The sequence below is a fragment of the Piliocolobus tephrosceles genome, chromosome 6 (assembly GCF_002776525.5).
Source record: "Piliocolobus tephrosceles isolate RC106 chromosome 6, ASM277652v3, whole genome shotgun sequence".
In the NCBI taxonomy this organism is placed as follows: domain Eukaryota; kingdom Metazoa; phylum Chordata; class Mammalia; order Primates; family Cercopithecidae; genus Piliocolobus; species Piliocolobus tephrosceles.
Window position 1 is genome coordinate 106,792,995 of NC_045439.1, and position 24,677 is coordinate 106,817,671.

The 24,677-nt window shown below is 40.6% G+C and overlaps 1 protein-coding gene across 7 annotated transcripts in view; it reads right to left on the reverse strand.

Annotated features, from left to right (window-relative positions):
* Positions 1–24,677, reverse strand: part of FAM81A (family with sequence similarity 81 member A) — a 159,087-nt gene that overhangs the window by 4,079 nt on the left and 130,331 nt on the right. For all 7 annotated transcript variants that reach the window (XM_023228659.2, XM_023228665.2, XM_023228661.1 and 4 more), the window contains 4 exons: positions 12,764–12,893; positions 11,137–11,243; positions 5,111–5,246; positions 2,680–2,875 (listed from right to left, as the gene is read on the reverse strand). In XM_023228659.2, coding sequence (XP_023084427.1) covers positions 2,680–2,875; positions 5,111–5,246; positions 11,137–11,243; positions 12,764–12,893 — 569 coding nt within the window. The remainder of the gene's footprint in view (positions 1–2,679; positions 2,876–5,110; positions 5,247–11,136; positions 11,244–12,763; positions 12,894–24,677) is intronic.

The following is a 24,677-nucleotide window of genomic DNA, read 5'->3' on the forward strand; positions in this document are numbered from 1 at the left end:
AGGAAGGAAGGAAGGAAGGAAGGAAGGAAGGAAGGAAGGAAGGAAGGGAAGGAAGGGAAGGAAACAGAGAGAGAGGGAGGAAGGAGAGAAGGAAGGAAGGAAGGAAGGCCGGCCAGCCAATGTGGGTGGATTACTTGAGGTCAGACGTTCGAGACCAGCCTGGCCAACACCATGAAACTCCATCTCTACTAAAAATACAAAAATTAGCTGGGCATGGTGGTGCACATCTACAATCCCAGCTATCCACGAGGCTGAGGCATGAGAATCACTTGAACCAGGGAAGAACAGGTCACAGTAAGCCGAGATCGTGCCACTGCACTCCAGCCTGGGTGACGGAGCAGGACTCTGTCTCAAAAAAAAAAAAAAAAAAATAGAGATAGAGAATAAAATGGTGGTTGCCAAAGGTGGGGAGGAAGAGGAGGAAATGGGGAGATGCAGGTCAAAAGATACAAATTGCTGATATGCAGAATGAACAAAACCAGACATCTAATGTATAGCATGAGGACTACAGTCAATAATATTGTATTGTATTTGGGATTTTTGCTAAAAGAGTACATTTTCGGGTGTTGTTGCCATACACACACACACACAAATACCTGTGAGACGATACATATGTTAACCTGCTTGAATACAGTAACTATTTCACTATGCATACGGGTATCAAAATATAAACATCTTGTTGTATATCTTAAATATATACAATAATTTTTTATTTAAAAAACATGTAATTAGAAAAAAAAGACACTGGACTAGAAAAGGGTTGCTATAAAGGAAACAATGGCACATTGAAAATTGAATATTAAAAAAATTTCATTGATGATACATTGTATTGAAGTTATTATAAGGGAATATCCTTGTTCTTAGGATATATACACTGAAATAATAAAACGGCGACCAGGCAGTGGCTCACACCTATAATTCCAGCGCTTTGGCAGGTCAAGGCAAGAGGACTGCTTGAGGCCAGGAGTTCCAGACCAGTCTGGGCAACATACTGAGGCCCCATCTCTTAAATAAAAATTTTTTTAAATAAAAAAATGAGCTGGGCATGGTGGCACATGCCCAAAGTCCTAGCTGCTCAGTAGGTCGAGGCAGAGGGTTCACTTGAGTCCAAGAGGTTGCAGTGAGCTACGATCACACCACTTCACTGCAGCCTAGGCAACAAAGTGAGCCCCTGTCTCATTCTGTCATTTTTTTTTTAATTTTCAAAAAAAATGGAAATAATAAAGGGTAAAAAAGCATCATGAGGCTAGGCCTGGTGGCTCTTGCCTGTAATCCCAGCACTTCAGCAGGCCAAGGCGGGAGGATCATTTGAGGTTGGGAGTTCAAGACCAGCCTGGCCAACATGGTGAAACCTAGTCTCTATTAAAAAATAGCAAAAAAAAAAAAAAAAATTAGCTGGGCATGATGGCGGGTGCCTGTAATCCCAGCTACTCAGGAGGCTGAGGCAGGAGAATCGCTTGAACCCTGGAGCCAGAGGTTGCAGTGAGCCGAGATCACGCCACTGCACTCCAGGCTGACAACAGAGCAAGATTCTGTCTCCAGAACAAAAAAAGAAAGAAGAAATATATTGTCTTTGTAATAAAGACAATGGCTTTATCTTAAGGCTCAGAGGCTTTTCATATTAGGTGCTAAATATTAACATCCTCAATGGTATGTTAAATAGATAACAATACATTCATTCAGGGAATGATGCAAAGTTAAACATCGATGAAATATTCAAATACCATATTTTAATAGTCCAAAGACTAAGAAAGAAAATTCATTTTTATCTTTACAACTTCTCCAATTTATATATTTAATTGTAGCTCCTACAAATAAAATAATAAACATTTATTGGTAATAACAAAATTATTCTTGGGATAACTAGCACTTTTATTTCCACGTGCCCAAAACAGAACAATGTCACAGAAGAAAATTCATGGGATCATACAATTGGAAGAAGCTGGGAGAGAATTTAATTCCACTTCTCGCACTAGAGGAACATCTTCCTCCGGACCACAATCAACCAGCCTCTACTTGAATATTTTCCATAACAAAGAGCTCTCAAGCTCCCAAAGCCATCCGTCTTTTAGGACTCATGAACTTTAAGGTACTTCTGCCTCATATTGAGTTAAAAGCTGTCTTTGGGTACCTTCCATTTAGTGGTCACAGTTCTGTATTCCTGAGTTCAGAGTGTAAATCTAATCCCTCCTGTATATGACAGCACTCAGAACTTGAAATCAGCGCTAATGTTCTCCTCTAAGCAAGTGTGAACTAACGGGCCCTGCTGATCTGCCAGTAGAGGAAACTCATTCATTGCCAGGGTGGTACTGTACTGCTAGCACTATAAAATAAGCCCTCAAAACCCCCTCAAAGATATGTGCTTCCTTCTGAGACATGTTAACCTTGGCTATGAACAGAAAAGACTTGGCAGATGATGCTACAGAAAATGTACCTCAGTTGTAGGCTAAGCAATTTCAGTTGTTTGCCTGTCTCTCATGGTGGCTCTTTATACAGCTGAAATTCATACAGCATTGTAGCTACTTAGACAACACAGCACAGCTACTCAGAAAATCAACTAAGGATATTTCACAGTTATTACCATTAGCCAGGTTCATAGGTAGTTGCAGGGGATACTAATTAATAGATTTTAGATCAAACAGAAAATAACGGATGTGAGTTGTTTTGGTTTTGGCCTACCAGCATTAACTTCCGCTTTCATTTCCTTGATGTTCTGGTTCATCTGTAACTCCAGCTTGGTGATGCGCCCGTGCATCTTCTCCTCTTCTTGCCTTGTTCTCTGACCATCGAAAGTCTTCCTTTGACCTTCTTCTATTTTGTCAAGTCTGGCTGACATCTGGCTGAGCTTCTTCTCCATATCCCTTTCACTGGCTCCCTGAGATCCATGATAAGAACTGCACTTAATCACTCCAAAAAGAAATCCGCATTGCATTCACATCAGCCATAATATCATTTAACAACAATCTGCAAGAAACAGATTCACAACAGCTGCTTGTTGCCCACCATAATATCCATTCTCCCTTTCTTCCTTAACAAATCCATGATTTTCAGCTGGGTATAAGGTCATTCAAAATAAAGACTACATTTTCAGGCCAGGTATGGTGGCTCACACCTGTAATTCCAGCACTTTGGGAGGCCAAGGCAGGCAGATCACTTGAGGTCAGAAGTTAGAGACAAGCCTGGCCAACATGGTGAAACCCTGTCTCTACTAAAAGTACAAAGTTAGCCAGGGATGGTGGTGGGTGCTGTAATCCCAGCTACATGGGAGGCTGAGGCAGAAGAATCACTTGAACCCGGGAGGCAAGGTTGCAATAGGCCAAGATCTCGCCATTGCACTCCAGCCTGGGTAACAGAGTGAGACTCTGTCTCAAAAAAAAAAAAAACTACATTCAATGAGATGTAAGTACAAGTGTATACGGCAGTTTCCAGGAAAAGTTAAAAGACAGCTGATGTATATCCTTACTCCTTCCTTCTTCCTTCCCTTTCTGGAATTCAGCCAGAATGGCTGGAGCTCTAGCAGCTATACTGAATTATGAAGATATGGATCACTCCAGGATTGGCAAAAAGTTAAACTAGAAGGATCCTTGGTCACTGAGGACTGACAAGCTATCACATCAGTCCTGCATTACCTATACCTAGACTTCTGTTATGAGAAATAAAAAATAAGTTTCTATTTCATGAAAGCCACCATTATCCTGGGGTTCACTCTTACCTATTAAACAAATCCATATATAAACAGTGATTCAAAGACCCAGAATTATTAGTACAAATGTATTAGTATAAATCCAAGTAAGTCAATCAGTAGATGTGATGGAAATACAGGGAAATACTTAAAAGAACATATCTAATATTTTAAATATATATAAAATCATATACAAAAATTAAGTCTTTCCTTTTTTCCTTTCCACATGCTTGGTTTTTATGGGAATCTGTGTCTGCCAGTGACCTTGGAGGCCAAGACTGCAAACTCCAAGCTGTAAGTGGGTTATGGCATGATACTCCTCTCTTGATGGTGCTCAATGCGGAGTCTGCAATTCAACAGCTCCACATCTGGAGACAGCAGAGTCAGAGATGTACTGCACCAGTCATTTCAGCTCAATCATCAATATCCAACAAGCGGAAACAGTGCAAGAAAAGGAAAGGGAGACAGAGATGCCATGCTAAACAATTAAAACCAACGAACATTTGCTTGCCAGGTACTGGTTTGGGAGCATAACGATTTTGAATACTACATATGCAAGTCTTTCTTTTTTTTTTTTTTTTTTTTTTTTTTTGAGATAGAGTCTTGCTCTGTCGCCCAGGCTGGAGTGCAGTGGTGCAGTCATAGCTCACTGCAGTCTTGACCTTCCTGGGCTCAAGCTTGATTAGGGCTCAGCCTCCCAGGTAGCTGGGACTGCAAGCGTGTGTCACCATGCTCAGCTAATTTTTGTGTTTTTTGTAGAGATGGGGTTTCATCATGTTGCCCAGGCTGGTCTCGATCTCCTGGGCTCAACTGATCCTCCTGCCTCAGCCTCCCAAAGTGTTAGGATTATAGGAGTGAGCCACAGTGCCCAGCACAAGACTTTCTTGATATCGTTATTGAGCAGTTCTACAAACCTTAGCTCTGTGAGAGACTGGGATGAAGGATAAGGAAAATGGGGGAAAAAATGGTGGATTCTGTTTACATGTTGCACTGCGGTATCTCACATGTAGCTACAGTAGAATGGCGTGATCTGGAGACAGAAATCTATTCAACACCAGACAAAAAAAGCAAAACCAGATCAAGAAATTAAAACAAACAAGGACAAAGTTGGTAATTCTTAGTTTTATGTAGAAATGCAGATGAACAATTTGGATCATTAAGGTTTTAGCTTAAGTTCATCTTAACTGAAAGTACTGAAATTTTCTACTTAGTCTTTGTTAACCAAAAGAATTCAAAGTGTTCTATCTCTTTATGAAGAATACAAATAATCAGTATGAACTATGGCAATGGACTTTAAGGCAAGAAACAATTGAACAGCTTTAGGTGGTGCCAAATAAATCAGTGATAAATTACTAGGTATTATCATTCAAACAGTGTAAGCCCCCATTGAGTAACTTTACTAAATTATTGCTAAACATCAATACCTACACTGTTTTCCTTCACAATCAAGGAAAGCTGATCAATTTTCTGTAAAAGCTCTTTTTCTATCCGTTCTTGTTCCTGTTGCAACCAACTCCGTGCAGATAATATCTGGTTACTGAGTTCCTCAACTGTACCTTTAAATCTAAATAAATAAATAAATAAATAAATTGCAAGTTAGATATAAAACAGTTTTTTTTTTTAATTTTTATTTTTTTGTTTTGAGTTCCAGGGTACATGTGCAGGATATGCAGGTTTGTTACACAGATAAACATGTGCCATGGTGGTTTGCTGCGTCTCTCAACCCATTACCTAGGTATTAAGCCCTCTGTCTATTAGCTATTTTTCCTGATGCTCTCCCTTGCCCCACCCATGCCCCCAGACCCTAGTATGTGTTGATCCCCTCTGTGTGTCCACATGTTCTCATTGTTCAGCTCCCACTTACAAGTAAGAACATGCGGTGTTTGGTTTTCTGTTCCTGCGTTACTTTGCTAAGGATAATGGCTTCCAGCTCCATCCATGTCCCTGCAAAGGACATGATCTCATTCCTTTTTATGGTTGCATAGTATTCCATGGTATACAAGTACCATATTTTCTTTATCCAGTCTATCATTGATAGACATTTGGGTTGATTCCATGTCTTTGCTATTGTGAATAGTGCTACAATAAACATATATATGCATGTATCTTTATAACTGAATGATATATATTCCTTTTGTTATATGCCCAGTAATGGGATTGCTGGGTCAAATGCTATTTCTGGTTCTAACAATTTTTTTAATGACATCATACAACATCAATTTCCAACTATCGTATTTCTGGTATATATGCCAGCATTAAACTCTGCTCAATCAGAATTGCATGTTTACTTTTCCTTAGAATTGCACTTAGCACTAAATTGGGAAGCTGGCAAGGCAGGAGAATACAACAGATAAACCATTTGATGGTGGTTCCTACTCACGAGGAGTGGGTGGCACAGGCACTGAGGTGACACAGCGGCACAGAGCTGGGCCAGCTGCAGACCCCTGCAGTTCCGAGGGTCCACGACACTCCTGGCTCAGAGGACACAGTGTCTCTCATCTCCTCTTCTAAGGTCCCCTTCTTCCCCAGGCTCTTCCTTCTAGTCCCTTTTATCTCTTGGGACTAGAACCTGGCTCCCTTTCTCTCTAAATTTCCCCAAATTGCCCTTGCCCTCTGTGGATACTTCCTAATGTAAATCAAAAGAAAAATTGAAAGAAAAAATAAAACCCTCCCATCCTTCCATTCCTCTCCCTTCCCAAATTCATAACTGTCCATACATCCTACCTCCCTCTCAATTACTTCTTTCCAGTTTTTATTATAATATGTAATAAAATACAGAAGAATGTATGTGATGTAGACATGTGATTTAAATAATGATAACATGAACACCCATTGTAGTAGAGCCACCACTTCTCCTGCAATATGTTCTCTTCTTCTTCCTTATTAAGAAGCCCTCAAATGCCAACTGGATACATAGCTGCCTAGCCAGAGACCACATTTCCCAGGCTCCCTTGCAGCGAGGTGGAGCCTCAGGATGCATAAAAGTCATAAGCATGGCTTTCCAGTCATATCTTTAAAAACAAAGCTTCTGCCCTGGACTCTCTCCCTGTCCCAGGTTACTGGGAAGCAACAAGGACTGGAGCCTTGGAAAAACCACACTGAGTTGTGAGTGCTGCCTGCCTCCTCTGGACCACTGATCTCTGCACTGTTATGTGAGAGCCAGCATGGAAGCTAGCCTGTACCCTAAATACACAACCGTGAACCCCTGCCAGGTTAAGACATGGAACATTGCCAGGACCTTAGAAGACCCAAGTGTACTCTGCAATCACCCCACAACCCAAGAAGTAACCATTAACTGGAACTTATTGTTCTTTATCATTTTATTCTATTGGTTTGTATCCTAAAACAGCATATTTTTCAGCATTGCCTTTTTTTTTTTTTGAGATGGGAGTCTCGCTCTGTCACCCAGACTGGAGTACAGTGGTGTGATTTCGGCTCACTGCAACCTCTGCCTCTCAGGTTCAAGTGACTCTCCTCCCTCAGCCTCTTGAATAGCTGGGACTACAGGCATGCACTACCATGCCCGGCTAATTTTTGTGTTTTTTTAGAGACAGGGTTTCACCATGTTGGCCAGGCTGGTCTGCTGACCACAAGTGATCTGCCTGCCTTGGCCTCCCACAGTGCTGGGATTACAAGCGTGAGCCCCCTTGCCTGGCCAGTATTGCATATTTTTTAATTTTATATAAATGGAACAGTACTACAATATGAGTTTTCTACTTCTTTTTTCACTCAGCATATGTTTGTGAGATTCATTCACGCTGATTTGTAGCCGTAGTGAACTCATTTTCATTGTTGAATAATATTCAATTTTGTGAATATACCACAGCCTATCCAGTCTTCTGTTGATGGACATTTGTTTTGGTTTGTTTTTATCCATCTTTGCTATTAAAAATAATTCTGTTATGGGCCGGGCACAGTGGCTCACGCATGTAATCCCAGCACTTTGGGAGGCCGAGGTGGGCAGATCATGAGGTCAGGAGATTGAGACCATCCCAGCTAACGCAGTGAAACCCCATCTCTACTAAAAATATAAAAATTAGCTGGGCGTGGTTGCATGTGCCTGTAGTCCCAGCTACTTGGGAGGCTGAGGCAGGAGAATCGTTGAACCCGAGAGCTGGAGGTTGCAGTGAGCTGAGATTGAGCACACTGCACTGCAGCCTGGCTACAGAGCGAGACTCCGTATCAAAATAAATAAATAAATAATAATAATGCTGTTATGAAAATACTGATACATAGCTCCTGGTTCACATTTGGAAGAGTTTCTCTAGGGTCTGAACATGTCCAACTTTTCCAGAAAACACCAGACTGTTTTCTAGAGTGGTTGTACTACTTCACATTTTACTGAGTGCTATAAAGAGGTCCGGTTCTCCACATCCCTGCTAACACTTTCACATATCTGATGTGAATTTGTGTCCTTTGGATTTTTTCCAACATTTGGAAATGATACACTCAATTTTATTCTTTTAGAATAGAAATTTTAATATATACATTTAATTTATCAAAGTCTAAAGTTATTCAATGTCTCTAATTTGATTCTGAAAAACTCATAACTTCAGAAATATTCCTCCTCATTTAGATGTTGTCATTGACTTATATTTTAGTTGTGTTTTGATCCTCTGCAAATTCAACTTTAATATTACCGTTTGTTTAGATTTGCCCAATGTTCATCATATTCTTTGCTCATCCTTTCTTCTTATATTTTGGACCTTCTTTTTGTATTATTTTATTTTTTTCTTTTTCTTGTTTTTTCTTTCTTTTTTTTTTTTTTTTTTTTTTTGAGATGGAGTCTCACTCTGTTGCCCAGGCTGGAGTGCAGTGGCATGATTTCAGCTCACTGCAACCTCTGCCTCCTGGGTTCAGGTGATTTCCAGCTACTTTCATATTTTTAGTAGAGACAGGGTTTCACCATGCTGGCCAAGCTGGTCTTGAACTCCTTACCTCAAGTGATCCACCCGCCTAGGCGTCCCAAAGTATTAGGATTACAGGCGTGAGACATGGCGCCTGGTCTCTTTTCCCTTTCCCTGAAAGCTATCTATCTATCTATTTATTTATTTATTTTATTTGTTTTTCAGACAGAGTCTTGCTGTATTGTCCAGGCTGGAGTGCAGTGGTGCAATCTTGGCTTACTGTAACCTCCACCTCCCAGGTTGAAGTGATTCTCCTGCCTCAGCCTCCCTAGTAGCTGGGACTACAGGCACACACCACCATGCTTGGCTAATCTTTTGTATTTTTAGTAGAGACAGGGCTTCACCATGTTGGCCACACTGGTCTTGAACTCCTGACCTCAGGTGATCTGCTTGCCTCAGCCTTTCAAAGTGCTGGGATTACCACTACACCCAGCCAGGAAGGCTGTCTTTTTAAAATTCCATTAGTGTAGTTTGTTAGTACACTTTGAGTTTTTGTTGTTGTTTTTGTTGTTGTTGTTTTGAGACAGAGTCTCATTCTGTCACCTTGGCTGGAGTGCAGTGGCTCAATCATAGCTCACTGCAGCCTCAACGTCCTGGACTCAAGCAATTCTCTTGCCTGAGTCTCCTGGGCAGCTGAGACTATAGGCATGCACCACCACACCCAGCTAACTTTGAGTTCTTATTTATCTGAAAGATCTTTATTTTTCCACTGGCTGACAATCAATCAGTCTCTCAGTATCTAAAGGTACCAGACCACCTTCTCACCATAATATGGCTGAGGAATCAGCGTTGATCTAATTTCTCTCTCTGTTTTAAGACCTTTCTGTATTTGGTGTTCTGTAGTTTTAGAGCACCAAACTGATATATCTACACTTGGCTTTTTACTTATTCTACTGGAATGTATTTGACTTTCTTTTTCTTTCTTTTTTTTTTTTTTTTTTTTTTTTTTTGAGACAGAGTCTTGTTCTATTGCTCAGGCTGGAGTGCAGTGGTGTGATCTCAGCTCACTGCTGCAACCTCTACCCCCTGGGCTCAAGCAATTCTCATGTCTCAGCCTCCCAAGCAGCTGGGATTACAGGCCTGCGCCACCACGCCTGGCTAATTTTTGTATTTTTAGTAGAGACAGGGTTTCACCATGTTAGACAGGTTGTTCTGAAACTCCTGCCCTCAGGCGATCCATCCGCCTCGGCCTCCCAGAGGGCTGAGATTATAGGCGTGAGCCACTGCACCCACACTGTATTTGGTTTTCTAAGTTTGAGATTTCTCTTTCATCAATTCTGTGTGCTTGTCTGCCATTCTCTCTTTTGATACTGCTTCTCCCCTATTCCCTCTGTTATCTCTCATAGGATTCTGATTAGGCATAGGTTGGGCCTTCTCACTCTATCTTCTTCTATTTGTGTCTATTGCGTCACAAAAAACCCCTGCGAGCTGGCCTGCCTCCCCTGCAGCCTCATGCCCCAATGCTTCACCCTCACTCCCTGTTCCAGTCACCCTCGTCATCTTTCAGTTTCTTGCATGCCACATTCCTCCCACGACAGGCTGTGCAACCTCGTATATTCTCATCCTACTCTTTACATAGCAAAGCTCCATTCACTCTCCAGCTCTGACCTCCAGCATCCCTTCCTCAGGAAGGCCCCACAACCAGGCCTCTCACTCATTCTCACAGCACCGCTGAATTAGTTTCCTGTGGCTGCTCTAACTACTGACCACAAACCTGGTGCCAGAAAACAATACAGATGTACTCGCTTGCAGTTCTGGAACTGAAAGGCTAAAATAGGTTTCACTGGCATAAAGTCAGGTGTCTGTAGGGCGGATTCTTCCGGAGGCTCTGAAGGGAGATTTGTTTCCTTGCCTTTTGCAGCTTCTAGTGGCCTCCTGTGTTGCTCGGCTTGGAACCCTTTGCCCTGTCCTCAAAGTGCATCACTCCAGTCTCGCTTCCATTATCGCATGGCCTTCTCTCTTGACTCCTATTGCCTCCCTCTTATAAGGACTCTAGTGATCACATCAGGCTTATCAGATAAAACCCATTTTAAAATCCATAACTTAATCACATCTGCAAAGTCCCCTTTTGCCGTATGAGGTAATATATTCACAACTTCCAGGGATTAGGACATGAAGATATTTAGAGAACCATTATTCAGCCTACCACAACCACGAACCAAACCTTCAACGCACTTACCACCATTAGTAATAATATAGTAGATGCTCATTTACATCATTGATTAACAGTCATCAGCTCCCTAGACTAAACTCCCTAAGGATAAGAACAGAGTCTGGTTTGTGTTCATTACCAGATCCTCAGCCCCTAGGCCAATGAATACTCAATACATACTTGTTGAATGAATAGGTGGATAATTATCCAAACATAAAAAACAATAATTATGAAGGAAAAGTGGCAACATGCTACATGGAAACTTTTCTTTTTAACTTCCATTATTGTTTTCAATTTGTGCAATAAATAAAAACCAAGAGGAAAAAAATTGTAGTATTGCATAAACTCATACAGAACTTTAAGTTTTTTTTTTTTTTAATAAATTAATTGCTTACTTAGTGTCCAAAAGCTGAAGCTGGTGGTTACTGTCTCTGTGGGACATCTTCAGTTTGGTGCTCTGCTCTGATATTGACAAGTCCACTCTGTTCAAAAGCTGAGAAATCTGGAAAAGAAACCTTGCTTATAAATATCATATCTAACATCTTCGGATGCAACTTCAGAAAACATTTAGTAAGCCATATTCTAGTCAATGGCATTAAGATTCTATCTAATTTGATAAATTCATTTATGAGTCTACCTCATCTTCCCACCTCTATTTTCTTCCTTATGTACCCATTGAAAATCAAGACCAGTAGCACTGCCAAAATATTCATCATGCACTAAACACTTAATTTTACATATAGTTCTCTGATGAGCAAGCCCAATTCCTGCCCAAGACCACAACTTCTACCAGTTGTCATGAAATACAGTCAACCTTACTTTGGAATTTCTACCATCAGTGTAATGGCTAGTCATAGAAAATAGAATTTTTATTGTTTACAAAATCCATCAAGCTCTCAGATTTACCTCCATAACAAATCAGGTCACCAGTCAATATAACTTGTAGACTATCTCCCTCCTCTTCTTTTCTCACACCACCTACCCACGTCCCTTGTACACTGGAATGTAACAAAAGCTAGTCCTGTGTGAAATTTCTGTCTTTTCAGCAAAAATTAGAATGTTCCATGTTCCTTAAAGATTCATGGTATTTGTCAGATCCAGAAGAAAGAGAAAGCAGGTCTCTTTTGATGGATATCTGTACATATTTTACTTGGCTCAGCTATAAAGAAGCTTATGATTTCCTTAGCATCTCTTCTCTGGTATAATAATTCCATCCTCATTCATTCTTCAAAAAAGAAATTATTATTGGATTGTCTTTTTATTCTTTGTCATAGTTTTATAATATCTGTATTTTTCACATAAGTAGCTTTATATTCTTATTGGAGATAATTAAGGTATAAATGTATTTAATCCAATAAGTTAACCAGATGCTCCTGTTTTACTGGAATAGTCTCTTTAAATGAACGATAGCAAATAAGGCAGATACTGTTGAAAAAATCCTAGAAGACAGGCCCTATGACGGCAAAGGGAAACTTTTAAGTGGCCAAAAAACAAACTGAAATGCCAAAAGTTTTGCTTTGTGAAATTAACCTGTGATGTTTGAGGTCAAACACTCTCATATTCATTAGCCTGCCTTCGCTCTAGCTTTGCCTAATTTTGTTCCACATACAGACTATGTGATGAGGTAGCACATACAGTGAGTCCCAGGGAACACATTATTTCCTGAATCAAAAATTGGGACGAGTGGCATGTAAGGGAATGCTTGATCACTTACTTGTGAAAGAAATAGCTTTCAAGGTGTCATTTAGAATTTCTGGAAAGTATTAGTTGTTCTAGGAATGTGGTGGTGGGGGGGAAGAATTAGGACTATACCAAACAATTTTGGTGGTTTGGTTGCCAAACACATGAAGGGCCACTCTAGTGAAATAGGAAAGGAAGAAGCAAAGAAAAGATGCTTATGATTGGCATAAACCCATGCTAGGTGCCCCAGCGGGTTTCTCCTATAAGAAATAATCAACACCATGTTATTCTTAGCTAAGAACAAATTACCCGCTTGTAAAAGCTACCTGAAACAGGTCGTACCTGTCCCTCTGCGTCTTTGATTTTCGTTTCCAGGATAAGTTTGGCAGCCTGCTGTTCTTTGTTCAAGTGCTGGAGCCCCTCATAGGTCGTTTTGTGCTCTGCAGAAAGTCTGGCTATGCTGGCATCACATCTGTCCAGACAAAGAACAAAGCTGATTCTTATTAAAGTTTAAAAACAAGCGCAAAAGCTTCCTTACACATTCTGAAATGCAAAACCCACTCAAAGAAACTGCACTATCAATCATTCTTTTGAACAGAGGCTCGAATGAATTCAGAGAACTGGCCTCATTATGGTTTTTAAGCTAAACCACAGGGATGTTGCTTAATAAGGCTAGAGATGCAACCACCAAAGAAATAAAGTCTTTACAACGATCATGAGTACAACACTGTATGTGCAGCAAGAGGACAATACAAAGAGCATAGCTAGTGTGCTGGATGTGGTCTGTCACTCTTCAATATCACTCCTGCCTTTCAAAGTTGGGGGCCTCCTTGGATTTGGGAGGCAACTTCTACTATGTCGGAAAATATTACTTCTAAACTTTGACCAAATCACTTGTAAGGCTGTATAGTATGAGTGGGGTCTAGAGCAGGGGAAGGCTTTGCAGCCAGTGCAAGCTGTAGTAAAAGCTGCTGTCCTGTGGGCCTTGCAACTTGGCAGATCCAATGGTACTCAAAGTATGTGTGGCAGATGAGCTGTGTGGGGCTTCTGTGAAGTCCTAATAGGAGAGTCACAAATGGACCCATAAGAGTTTAGAGCTAAGTAATGCTGTTCTGAGACAACATTCCTCTGTTGAGGAGAAGCTGCTGGCTGGCTCCTGGGCTCTAGTAGAGACAGAATGCCTAAGAGTGGGACATTAGGTGAGTCTGCAATCGGAGCAACCCATCATGAATACCACACTAGAAGGTGGGCTTAGAACAGCACTCCATCTTCAAGGGGAAGGGCTCAAGCAGGTTCAAAAGGCACAAGTCAGTTACAAGAGCCCAGATTCCCACCATGGCATCTATTCCTGCTACTGCACCAACTCTCTTTCAATCCATGCCTATGACTTCTTCATCTTCTCCCTCCTGCTGCTTGGGAGGCTGAGGTTGAGGCAGGAGAATTGCTTAAGCCCAGGAGTTCAAGGCCAGCCTAGGTGACACAGCAAGACCCTGTGTCTACAAAAAGATAAAATGATCATACAAAAAAAAAAAGAAGAAACCTGTGGCTTCTAGAAGAGTTCTTGATGTCTTGATGACCAGGTGGACTGAGGGAGAAAGTCAGGCCTGGCTACAGATGGTCACGCCCAGTATGCTGACACCTTCTGGAATAAGACTGCTGATGCTTACAGGTCCACTCAGGAGTCGCCCTAAAGACTGTCAGGAAGGCAGAATTTCATACAATATATTGGGAGATTCATTTTGCCTGGCATAAGAGATGGCCAGACATTCAAGGAAAGTGGCTAAGGGTTAGAGGCTTAGGGAAAAAACGGGAGGATTAGTGACAAGGAAAAGAGTTTATATGAATAGATCATTCTTAAGTGACAAAACATTTTTGCTCCTTATAAACGCTCTTTGTATTGTAGGGACTGAAGCCCCAAACTATACTTCCCAGACGTCCTTGCCAGAAGGGTCTGAGTTAGATTCTGACAGTGAGAGGCATTTATACAAGACTCAGAAGGTAGAAGAGGAGAACCTTTTATTCTCCCCTGTCAGTAGTGGGCAGACACAGGGGCGAACTGCAGATGTGAGGTGTACATCCACTTTCAGGCACACGCCATCCAGCAAATCACTTACTTCCATGCTATAGGCAGCTAAGATGATCAATGACTCCTTTCTGTGATTTTTTTTTTTTTTTTTTTTTTTTTTTTTGAGTCAGAGTTTAACTCTGTGGCCCAGTCTGGAGTGCAGTGGCGCGAACTCGGCTTACTGCAACCTCTGCCTCCTGGGTTCAAGCCATTCTCCTGCCTCAGCCTCCTGAGTAGCTGGGATTACAGGTACACATCACCACACCTGGCTAATTTTTGTATTTTTAGTAAACACGGGGTTTTACCATGTTGGCCAGGCTGGTCTCAAACTCCTGACCTCTGGTGATCCACCTGCCTCAGTCTCCCAAAGTGCTGGGATTCGAGATGTGTGCCACCATGCCTGTCCCTTGTCTTAATAATTCTAGACTGGACATAGTTGCAGATAGAATCAGTGGATTCAATGATAGTAGCAAGGAACTCACTCAGAATGTAGTGGACAGAGATTAAAAACATGAAAAAATAGTTAAGAAACATGGAAGTCAAATAGTGGGATGCTAACATGAGTCAAGGAGGAGTTCCAATAGAAGGAAATAGAGACAATGGCAGAGAAGCAGTATTTGAGGTGTGAATGCCAACAATTTTCTAAAACTGAAGAAAGGTATGAATTTTAAGATGTTCAATGAATACAAACTGGGATAAGTAAAAATAAATAAAGCATGGGGAAATTCAGATAACCAATGATAAATATAAAACCTTAAAAGCTACAGACTAAAGAGAAGTAACCTACCAAAAACTACCAAAAACTGACAATAAGACTGACAGCCCACAATAGATATAGGAGACAATAGATATCAGAAGATAATGGAGAAATATCTTGTAAGTTTTGAGGGTAAATAACCTATCATCCAAGAGTAAGTACAAAATAAAGACTGTTTCTAACATGCAAGGATTAAGAAATATATCACCCACAAGCCACTACTGAAAAAGTTACTAATGAATGTACTTCAGTAAGGAGAAAAGAACATCCACAAAGAAGGAGTAGGGTGCAAGAAACAATGGTGAGTAAATGGATAAAATTGTGGTAAATTTAATTTATCATTGACTCTAAAGATAGTAAGCTACCCGCTCAATTATTCCAACATTCTTATAGACTCACTTTGCAACAACTGTTCTAGAATGTAAACTGCATGCAAGGAGACATTATATATGCCTTTTTCATCACTAAAACCCTAGTACCTAGCATACTGCCTTGCATATGGTAGAGGCTTAATAAATATTTGTGAATGAATGAATATAAGGAAATATTTACTATGTACTACGTACTGTACTAGATACTTGACATATGTTATTTCATTAATCCTCACAAATCATTCCCATGTCATAAATGACAATTAAAAATAATGCCAAATATAGACCCTGATTTTTTATTTTGAGTTCATAATTTTTTAGCAAAATATTATTTAAATCATATTTGGAGAAATCTGAGGATTTTAAAATACTATGAAATAAAAAATATTATAGTTTTTTAAAAAGACATTATTTTCCAGTCCAAACATAAGCTTTCCAAATAAACATGATCAGGTATCACTACATCAGACCAGTTTCATCACCTTTACAAAGCTGTTTGAGGGACAGACTGTGTTTTAAAATGTAGTTTGAAAAGATCTCAAAATTATTCTGAAGACTTCACTAGCTATCACTTGGCTTCACTGCTGTGTCTCACTTGGAAACAAAAGTACTATAACATACATTTCTATTAATACAACAGTGGCTAGGGCTGGGCACAGTGGCTCACACCTGTAATCCAGCACTTCAGGAGGCTGAGGCAGGTGGATCACTTCAGGTCAGGAGTTTGAGACCAGCTTGGCCAACATGGCAAAACCCTATTTCTACTAAAAATACAAAAATTAGCTGGGTGTGGTGGTGCACGCATGTAATCCCAGCTACTCAGGAGGCTGAAGCACAAGAACCGCTTAAGCCTGGGAGGCAGAGGTTGCAGTGAGCCGAGATTGCACCATTGCACTTCAGCCTGAGTGACAGAGTGAGACTCTGTCTCAAAAAAAAAACAAAAAAAAAACAGTGGCTAAATACATTGAATTATAGTACATAGATGTAGCAGAATACTCTATATCAAATTAAAAAGTATGCTACATCTATGTGCATACTGGAAGAGTGTCCACATACATTGTTACATGGAAAAACTTATGTTGCAGAATAGTATATATAATACTTTGTAAAGTTAAAATCACACTGTTAAGTAACTTATTAGACTACAAACCATTATATCATTGTAATAACAAATTATTATCTTATTATTACTTATGAGAAAAGTCTGAAAGGACAGACAACAGACTGTTAACATTAGTTACCTCTAAGGAGTAAAATAGAGCCAAGAGATGGGAAGGCTTTTTTTTTTTTTTTTTTGACAGAGTCTCACTCTGTCACCCAGGCTGGAGTGCAGTGGCGCAATCTCAGCTCACTGCAACCTCCCAGGCTCAAGCAACTGTCCTGCCTCAGCCTCCAGACTGGCTGGGATTACAGGTGCCCACTACCACACCCAGGTAATTTTTGTATTTTTAGTAGAGACAGGGTTTTCACCACGTTGGCCAGGATGGTCTCGATCTCCTGACCTCCAGTAATCCACCCACCTCGGCCTCCCAAAGTGCTGCCACCGCTCCTGGCCAGGCTTCATTTTTATTTTGTATATTTATTTGCGTTTCTGATTCTTTCCTACCATTACCCATCCCTTGTGTGCTTTTGTAAATAAAGAAGCAGGCTGGGTAGGGGACACAGAGAAGAGCATACGGTAGGATACCAAAGACTCCCATCAGAAAACACGGCTGGGCATGGTGGCTCACACCTGTAATCCCAGCACTTTGGAAGGCGAGGTGGGCGGATCACCTGGGGTCAGGAATTCGAGACCAGCCTGGCCTACATGGTGAAAACCCATCTCTACTAAAAATACAAAAATTACCTGGGGGTACTACTACTGGGTATACCTGTCTCTAGTAAAAAATAAAAAATACAAAACTTAGCTGGGCGTGGTGGCAGGTGCCTGTAATCCCAGCTACTCGGGAGGCTGAAGCTGGAGAATCGCTTGAACCCAGGAGGCGGACGTTGCAGTGAGCTGAGATCACGCCATTGCACTCCAGCCTGGGCGACAGAGCAAGACTCTGTCTCAAAAAACACACACACAGTGAAGTCAATTCTGGTTTTCTTATGTTAAAAATAATGTTCTTACTCTCAAATGTTTCAGAAAAAAATTCCATACATGAAAGAATAATACAGTAAATGTGACATATTGTTAACAATTGGTGAATTTTGTAATTTTTTATAAATGTAAAATAATTTCAAAATAAAAATATATTTAAGATAAAAGGAGGAAAGCAATATTGCTATTTCATCTAGCATTAAATCAAAGACATCATTCCTGTCTTAAAAAGAACTCATAAAAGACAGTCTCGGGGCTTTAATATAGCTGTGTGTATGGTTCAGCAGCTTTAGTTAAACAAGAATTTGCAATGAATCTAACCAGTTTTCCTACTCATCCTTAATGCTTTACATCATGATGAACAATAATGTACAAAAATTCCAAATTTTCCCTTTTTGGGTCTTTGGACAGCTGTTATCTCCCAGGTACAATTTCAGGTTGTGGCCATCAGGTGGCAGAGTGACTCTATTGCTAGACTTTCCTAATCACTGGTGGTCAGAAGTTCATTGAAAGTACCAAACGTCTAACGGGTATGACTTGGGCCACTCGCTGATGCAGAACTTCTCCGTCTGCATATGACATAGTGGCGTAGCATACCAAACACAATGACATTTAAAACATCAGTCTGGTCGCTCATTTTCCATATTATTGTAATTTTTGTATACATACATAATTATTGTATATATGTATCATTAAGCCCTTTATAGCTGGCAGTTATTTAATTATAGTACCATAAAACTATAGGACAATTTATGTCCCAAGGCATTGTCAAAAATAGTAGACCAATATGCTGGTAATTAGTGGAGCCTAAGATTTGGGTGTAAAATCAACAGAGGAAGACAGCCTGATAAAATATCAGGGAAATATTAGTGAAAGAGAGCCCTTCCAAAACCACTGTCATTGCAGATGATTGCGCCCACTTCCCAAACTGTACTGAGGAAGTGACATCAGAAGCTTCATATTGCAGGGTAAACAGACATCACTAAAAGAGTCCATTCAAGTCGCTAAACAAATAAACATGCAAACAACCTCAAAAACAAGCTTAGGGGGCATGTATCCAGAATTGCTACAATATATTATCTAAAATGGCCAGGAAAATGTGAACTATACTTAGGGAGAAAAGAACAGGCAAACCAACTGCCTGTAAAAGGACACAGACGTCAGATTTTAAAAAAGAAAACTTCAAATCGCTAATATAAATATAGAATGAGCAAGCATAGGATGATTGAAACCACACTTTAAAAAGCAAAGGAATGTATAATAACAATGTTTCTTCAAATATAAAATATTAATAAAGCTATAGAAATTATAAAAGAAAAGAAGAACCTAATGGAAACACTGGAATAAAAAATTGATAGAGGGGCTCGACAGAAAATGTGAATAGGTAGAACAGAGACTGGCAAACTTGAAAATAGGTGGATAGAGATTATGCAGTCTGATGAACAGCGATTAAAAAAAGAAAGAAAGAAAAATGAAGAGAGTCTCCAAAAAAAAAAAAAATAAGACACCATTAAATGCACTAACATATGCATAATAAGAATAATAGGAGAGAAGACACAAGGCATGGTGGCTTACACCTGTAATCCCAGCAACTCGGGAGGCTGAGGCAGGAGAACTGCTTGAGGCCAGGACTTTGAGACCAGCCTGGGCAACATAGTGAGACCCTGTCTCTAAAAATAAAAATAAAAATACTTGGATAGGCATGGTGAAGCATGCCTACAGTCCCAGCTACTCAGGAGACTGAAGTGGGTGGATCACTTGAGTCCAGTAGTTTGAGGTTACAATGAGCCATGATCTTGCCACTTCACTGTAGCCTGGGTGAAGAGTGACACTCCAACTCAAAGGAAAGAGAGAGAAAGAGAAGAGAAAAGAGCATAAAAAATACTCAAAAAATAATGGCTGAAATGTTATGAAAAACATTTCCAAAATGTTATGAAAAACATTAATTGATACAAACAAGTAGTTCAACAAACTCCAAGTAGGGCAAATACCAAGAGATCCATACCAGACACATCATGGCCGGGCATGGTGGCTCATGTCTGTAATCCCAGCACTTTGGGAGGCAGCCAGATCACTTGAGGCCAGGAGTGTGAGACCAGCCTGGCCAACATGGTGAAACCCCGTCTCGACCAAAAATACATAAATTAGCCAGGTGTGGTGGTGCACGCCTGTAATCCCGGCTACTCAGGGGGCTGAGGCATGAGACCCACTTGAACCTGGGAGGCAGAGGTTGCAATGAGCTGAGATCATGCCACTGCACTCAAGCGTGGGTGACAGGGTGAGTATGTCTCAAAAAAAGAAAAAAAAAAAAGACATAGACATAGACAAAGAGAAATATTTGAAAGCAGCAAGAAAAAACAATTCCTCACATACAAGGGAACTAGAATAATATTAATAGCTAATTTTTCATCAGAAATAATTGAGACCACAAGGCAGTGGATGACAAATTCAAGGTGCTAAAAGAAAATAAGCTGTCAACCAGGAATCTTAGATCCAGCAAAACTACTTTTCAAAAAAATAAGGCAAAATAAAGACATCCCAGAAAAACAAAAAATGAGAGAATTCATTGTTAGAAGACCCACCCTAGAAGAAATACCAAAGTTTGTCAGGCTAAAAGCAAGTGCCCCAGATAGTAATTTGAATCCTCATGAAAAAACACAGAGCAAGGGTAAAGGTAATTATGTAATTACAAAAAGCAATATAAATGAATATTTTCTCTCCTGTCATAATTGATTAAAAAATTGTTCAAAATAGTACGCATACAATTGTATTGTTACATACATAGAACAATGTACATTACATTACAAATTTAACATATTTGATAATAGCACAAAGGAGGTGGATGGAGCAAAGCTGTACTGGGGGTAACAAAATGACAACAGATGGTGTCATTTCAACAAAATGCTAGCAAACTGATCCTGCAATATACAAAAAGGATTATATATCATGACCAAGTAAGACTTATTTCAAGAATGCAAGTTTGAATTAACATCAGAAAAGCAATTAGTGTGTAATAAACCTTATCAACTGAAAAAAGGACAAACCCCACACGATCATCTCAACAGATGGAGAAAAAGCATTTGACAAAATCCAATACTCTTCATGATAAAAACAGTCAACAAACTAGGAAACTAGGAAAAGAAAATCTTTCTCAACCTAGTAAAGAGCATACACAAGAAAATCCACACTTGGGCTGGGCGCAGTGGCTCACGCCTGTAATCCTAACACTTTGGGAGGCAGAGGCAGGTGGATCACTTGAGGTCAGGAGTTCAAAACCAGCCTGGCCAATATGGTGAAACCCCATCTCTGATAGAAATATAAAAACTAGCTGGGCGTGGTGGCAGCCACCTGTAATCCCAGCTACTCGGAAGACTGAGGCAGGTGAATCACTTGAACCTGGGGGGCAGAGGTTGTAGTGAGCCAAGATTGCACCACTTCACTCTGGGCGACAGAGCAAGACTCTATCTCCAAAGGGGGAAAAAAAAAATCCACACCTAATATTCTACTGAATAATGAGAGTATGGATGCTTTCCCCTAAAATCAAAAATAAGACAAAGGTATCTGCTCTCACCACATTTATTCAACATCATACTGGAGGTTCTAGTCAGGGCAATTAGGCAAGAAAATAAAATGAAATCCAGATTGGAAAGTAGAAAGTAAAGCTCTATTTGCAGATGGCATGATCTTGCATGTAGAAAATCCTTTTAAAAAATCCACTAGAAATTATTAGAAGTAATTAATGAGTTCAGCAAGGTTGCAGGATACAAGACCAATACACAAAATCTACTGTACTTGTCTACAGTGGCAATAAAAAAAAAAAAAAAAGATTTGCTATTTACAGTAGCATCAAAAAAGAATATAATACTTAGGAATGAATTTAAAGAAGTATGAAACTTGTACTTTTAAAACTCCAAAATATTGTTGAAACATATTAAAGATGACCAAAATAAATGGAAAGACACCCACATTCGTGGATCCAAATACTTAATTTTGGGGCCAGGCATGGTGACTAACACCTGTAATCCCAACACTTTGGGAGGCCAAGGTGATAAGATCACTTGAAACCAGGAGTTTGGGCCCGGCGCGGTGGCTCAAGCCTGTAATCCCAGCACTTTGGGAGGCCGAGATGGGCGGATCACAAGGTCAGGAGATCGAGACCATCCTGGCTAACCGGGTGAAACCCCGTCTCTACTAAAAAATACAAAAAACTAGCCGGGCGAGGTGGCGGGCGCCTGTAGTCCCAGCTACTCGGGAGGCTGAGGCAGGAGAATGGCATAAACTCGGGAGGCGGAGCTTGCAGTGAGCCAAGATCTGGTCACTGCACTCCAGCCTGGGCAACAGAGCGAGACTCCGTCTCACAAAAAAAAAAAAAGAAAGAAAAAGAAACCAGGAGTTCAAGACCAGCCTGGGAGACACCCTGTCTCTACAAAAAATGAAAAAAATTAGTGAGATGTGGTGGCACATGCCTGTAGTCCCAGCTACTCAGGAAGCTGAGGTGGGAGGATTGCTTGAGCCCAGGATTTCAAACTGCAGGGAGTTGTGATCATGCCACTGCACTCCAGTGTGGGCGACAGAGGAAGATGATGTTTATAAAAAAAAATTTTTTTAAAGAAAGGCTTGTTTTTTTTGTTGTTGTTTTGTTTTGTTTTGTTTTGTTTTTGAGACAGGGTCTTGCTCTCTCTGTCACCCTGGTTTAAGTGCAGTGGTATGATCATAGCTCCCTGCAACTACAAGCATGTGCCACCATGCCCAACTAACATATTCATTTTTTCATAGATACAGAGTTTTGCTATGTTGCCAAAGCTCGTCTCAAACTCCTGGCCTCAAGCAATCCTCCTACCTTGGCCTCCCAAATCCCTGGGATTACAGCCATGAGACACTGAACCCACTGAAAGACTTAATCTTTTTAAATGGCAATATTCCCCAAACAGATCTACAGATTCAACACAGTCCCTATCAATATTTCAACTGGTTTATTTGCAGAAATTGACAAACTGAACCTAAATTTTTTTTTTTTTTTTTTGAAACAGAGTCTCTCTCTGTTGCCCAGGCTGGAGTGCAGTGGTGCGACCTTGGCTCACTGCAACCTCCGCCCCTCAGGTTCAAGCAATTATCCTGTCTCAGCCTCCCGAGTAGCTGGGATTACAGGTGGCTGCTACCATACCTGGCTAATTTTTGTATTTTTAGTAGAGACGAGATTTCACCATGTTGGCCAGGCGGGTCTTGAACTCCTGATCTCGTGATCTGCCCACCTTGGCCTCCCAAAGTGCTGGGACTATAGGCGTGAGCCACCATGTGCTGGGACTACAGGCGTGAGCCACCATGCCCAGCCTGATCCTAAATTTCCCCTCCCCCTCCCTCTCCCCCTCCTTCTCCCCCTCCTTCTCCTTCTCCTTCTTCTTCTAATTAGAGACAAAGTTTTGCTCTGTCACCCAGGTGAAGTGCAGTGGCATGATCTCGGCTCACTGCAACCTCTAGGTTCAAGCGATTTTCCTGCCTCAGCCTCCCCAGGAGCTGAGATTACTGGTGTGCGCTACCACACCCAGCTAATTTTTGTCTTTTTAGTAGAGATGGGATTGCACCATATTGGCCAGGCTGGGTCTCAAATTCCTGACCTCAGGTGATCCACCCGCCTTGGCCTCCCAAAGAGCTGGGATTACAAGCATGAGCCACTGCACCTGGCCTGATCCTAAATTTCATAAGGAAATACAATGGACCTAAAACAGCTAACACAATCTTGAAAAAAAAGGATGAAGTTGGAGGACTCACACTTCTCAATTTCAAAATTTACCACAAAGCTACAGTAATCAAGATGGTGTGGTACCAGCATAAGAATTGGGAATCAATGGAATAGAATTGAGAGTCCACAGATAAATCTATACACCTATTGCCAAGTGATTTTCTTTCCTTTTTTTTTTTTTTTTTGAGATAGAGTCTTGTTCTGTTGCCCAGGCTAGAGTGTTGGCGAGATCTTGTCTCACTGCAACCTCCACCTCCCAGGTTCAAGCGATTCTCCTGCTTCAGCCTCCTGAGTAGCTGGGACTACAGGTGCAGGCTGCCACACCTGGCTAATTTTTGCATTTTCAGTAGAGACGAAGTTTCACCATATTGGTCAGGCTGGTCTTGAACTCCTGACCTCCTGATCTGCCCACCTCAGCCTCCCAATGCGCTGAGATTACAGGCGTGGCCACTGCTCACAGCCGCCAAGTGATTTTCAACTAGGGTGCCAAGACAATTTCATGGGGAAAGAATGGGCTTTTCAATAAATTATGCTGGGATAAACAGATATCTACAAGGAAAATAATAAATGTGGAACCCTACCTTATACTATATAAAAAAAAATTAACTAAAAATGGATCAAAGGCCTAAATGTAAGAGCTGAAACTTTAAAACTTAAAAAGAAAATATAGGCATAAATCTTCATGACCTGGATTAGGCAACAGTTTCTTAAATATGACACCCCAAACACTAGCAACTAAAGAAAAGATAGATGTTAGATATCATCAAGATTAAAAATTTTTAAGTTTCAAAAGACAGGAGAAAATGAAAAGACATCCCTTAGAATGGGACAGTAATTTTTCAAATCAGATATCTGATAAGGGAATTATATCTAGAATATATAATTTTTAAAACTCTACAGCTCAATAATAAAAAGACAATTACCGAATTTAAAAATGGGCAAGGAATCTGAATAAATACTTTCCTAAAGAAGATACAGCAGCAATGACCACTAAGCACATTAAACGATGTTCAACACCATTAGTCCTCAGGGGGATGCAATCAAAACCACAATGAGATATCCCTTCAAACCCACTGGGATGGCTATAATCAAAAAGATAGGAAACAACAGTTACTGAGGATGTGAAGAAATCGGAGCCCTCAGACACTGCTGGGGGCAATGTAAAATGGCGGCCACTTCCGCAAACAGTCTAGCTGCGCTGTTCGTCAAAAGTTAAATATAGAGTTACCATGTTACTCTG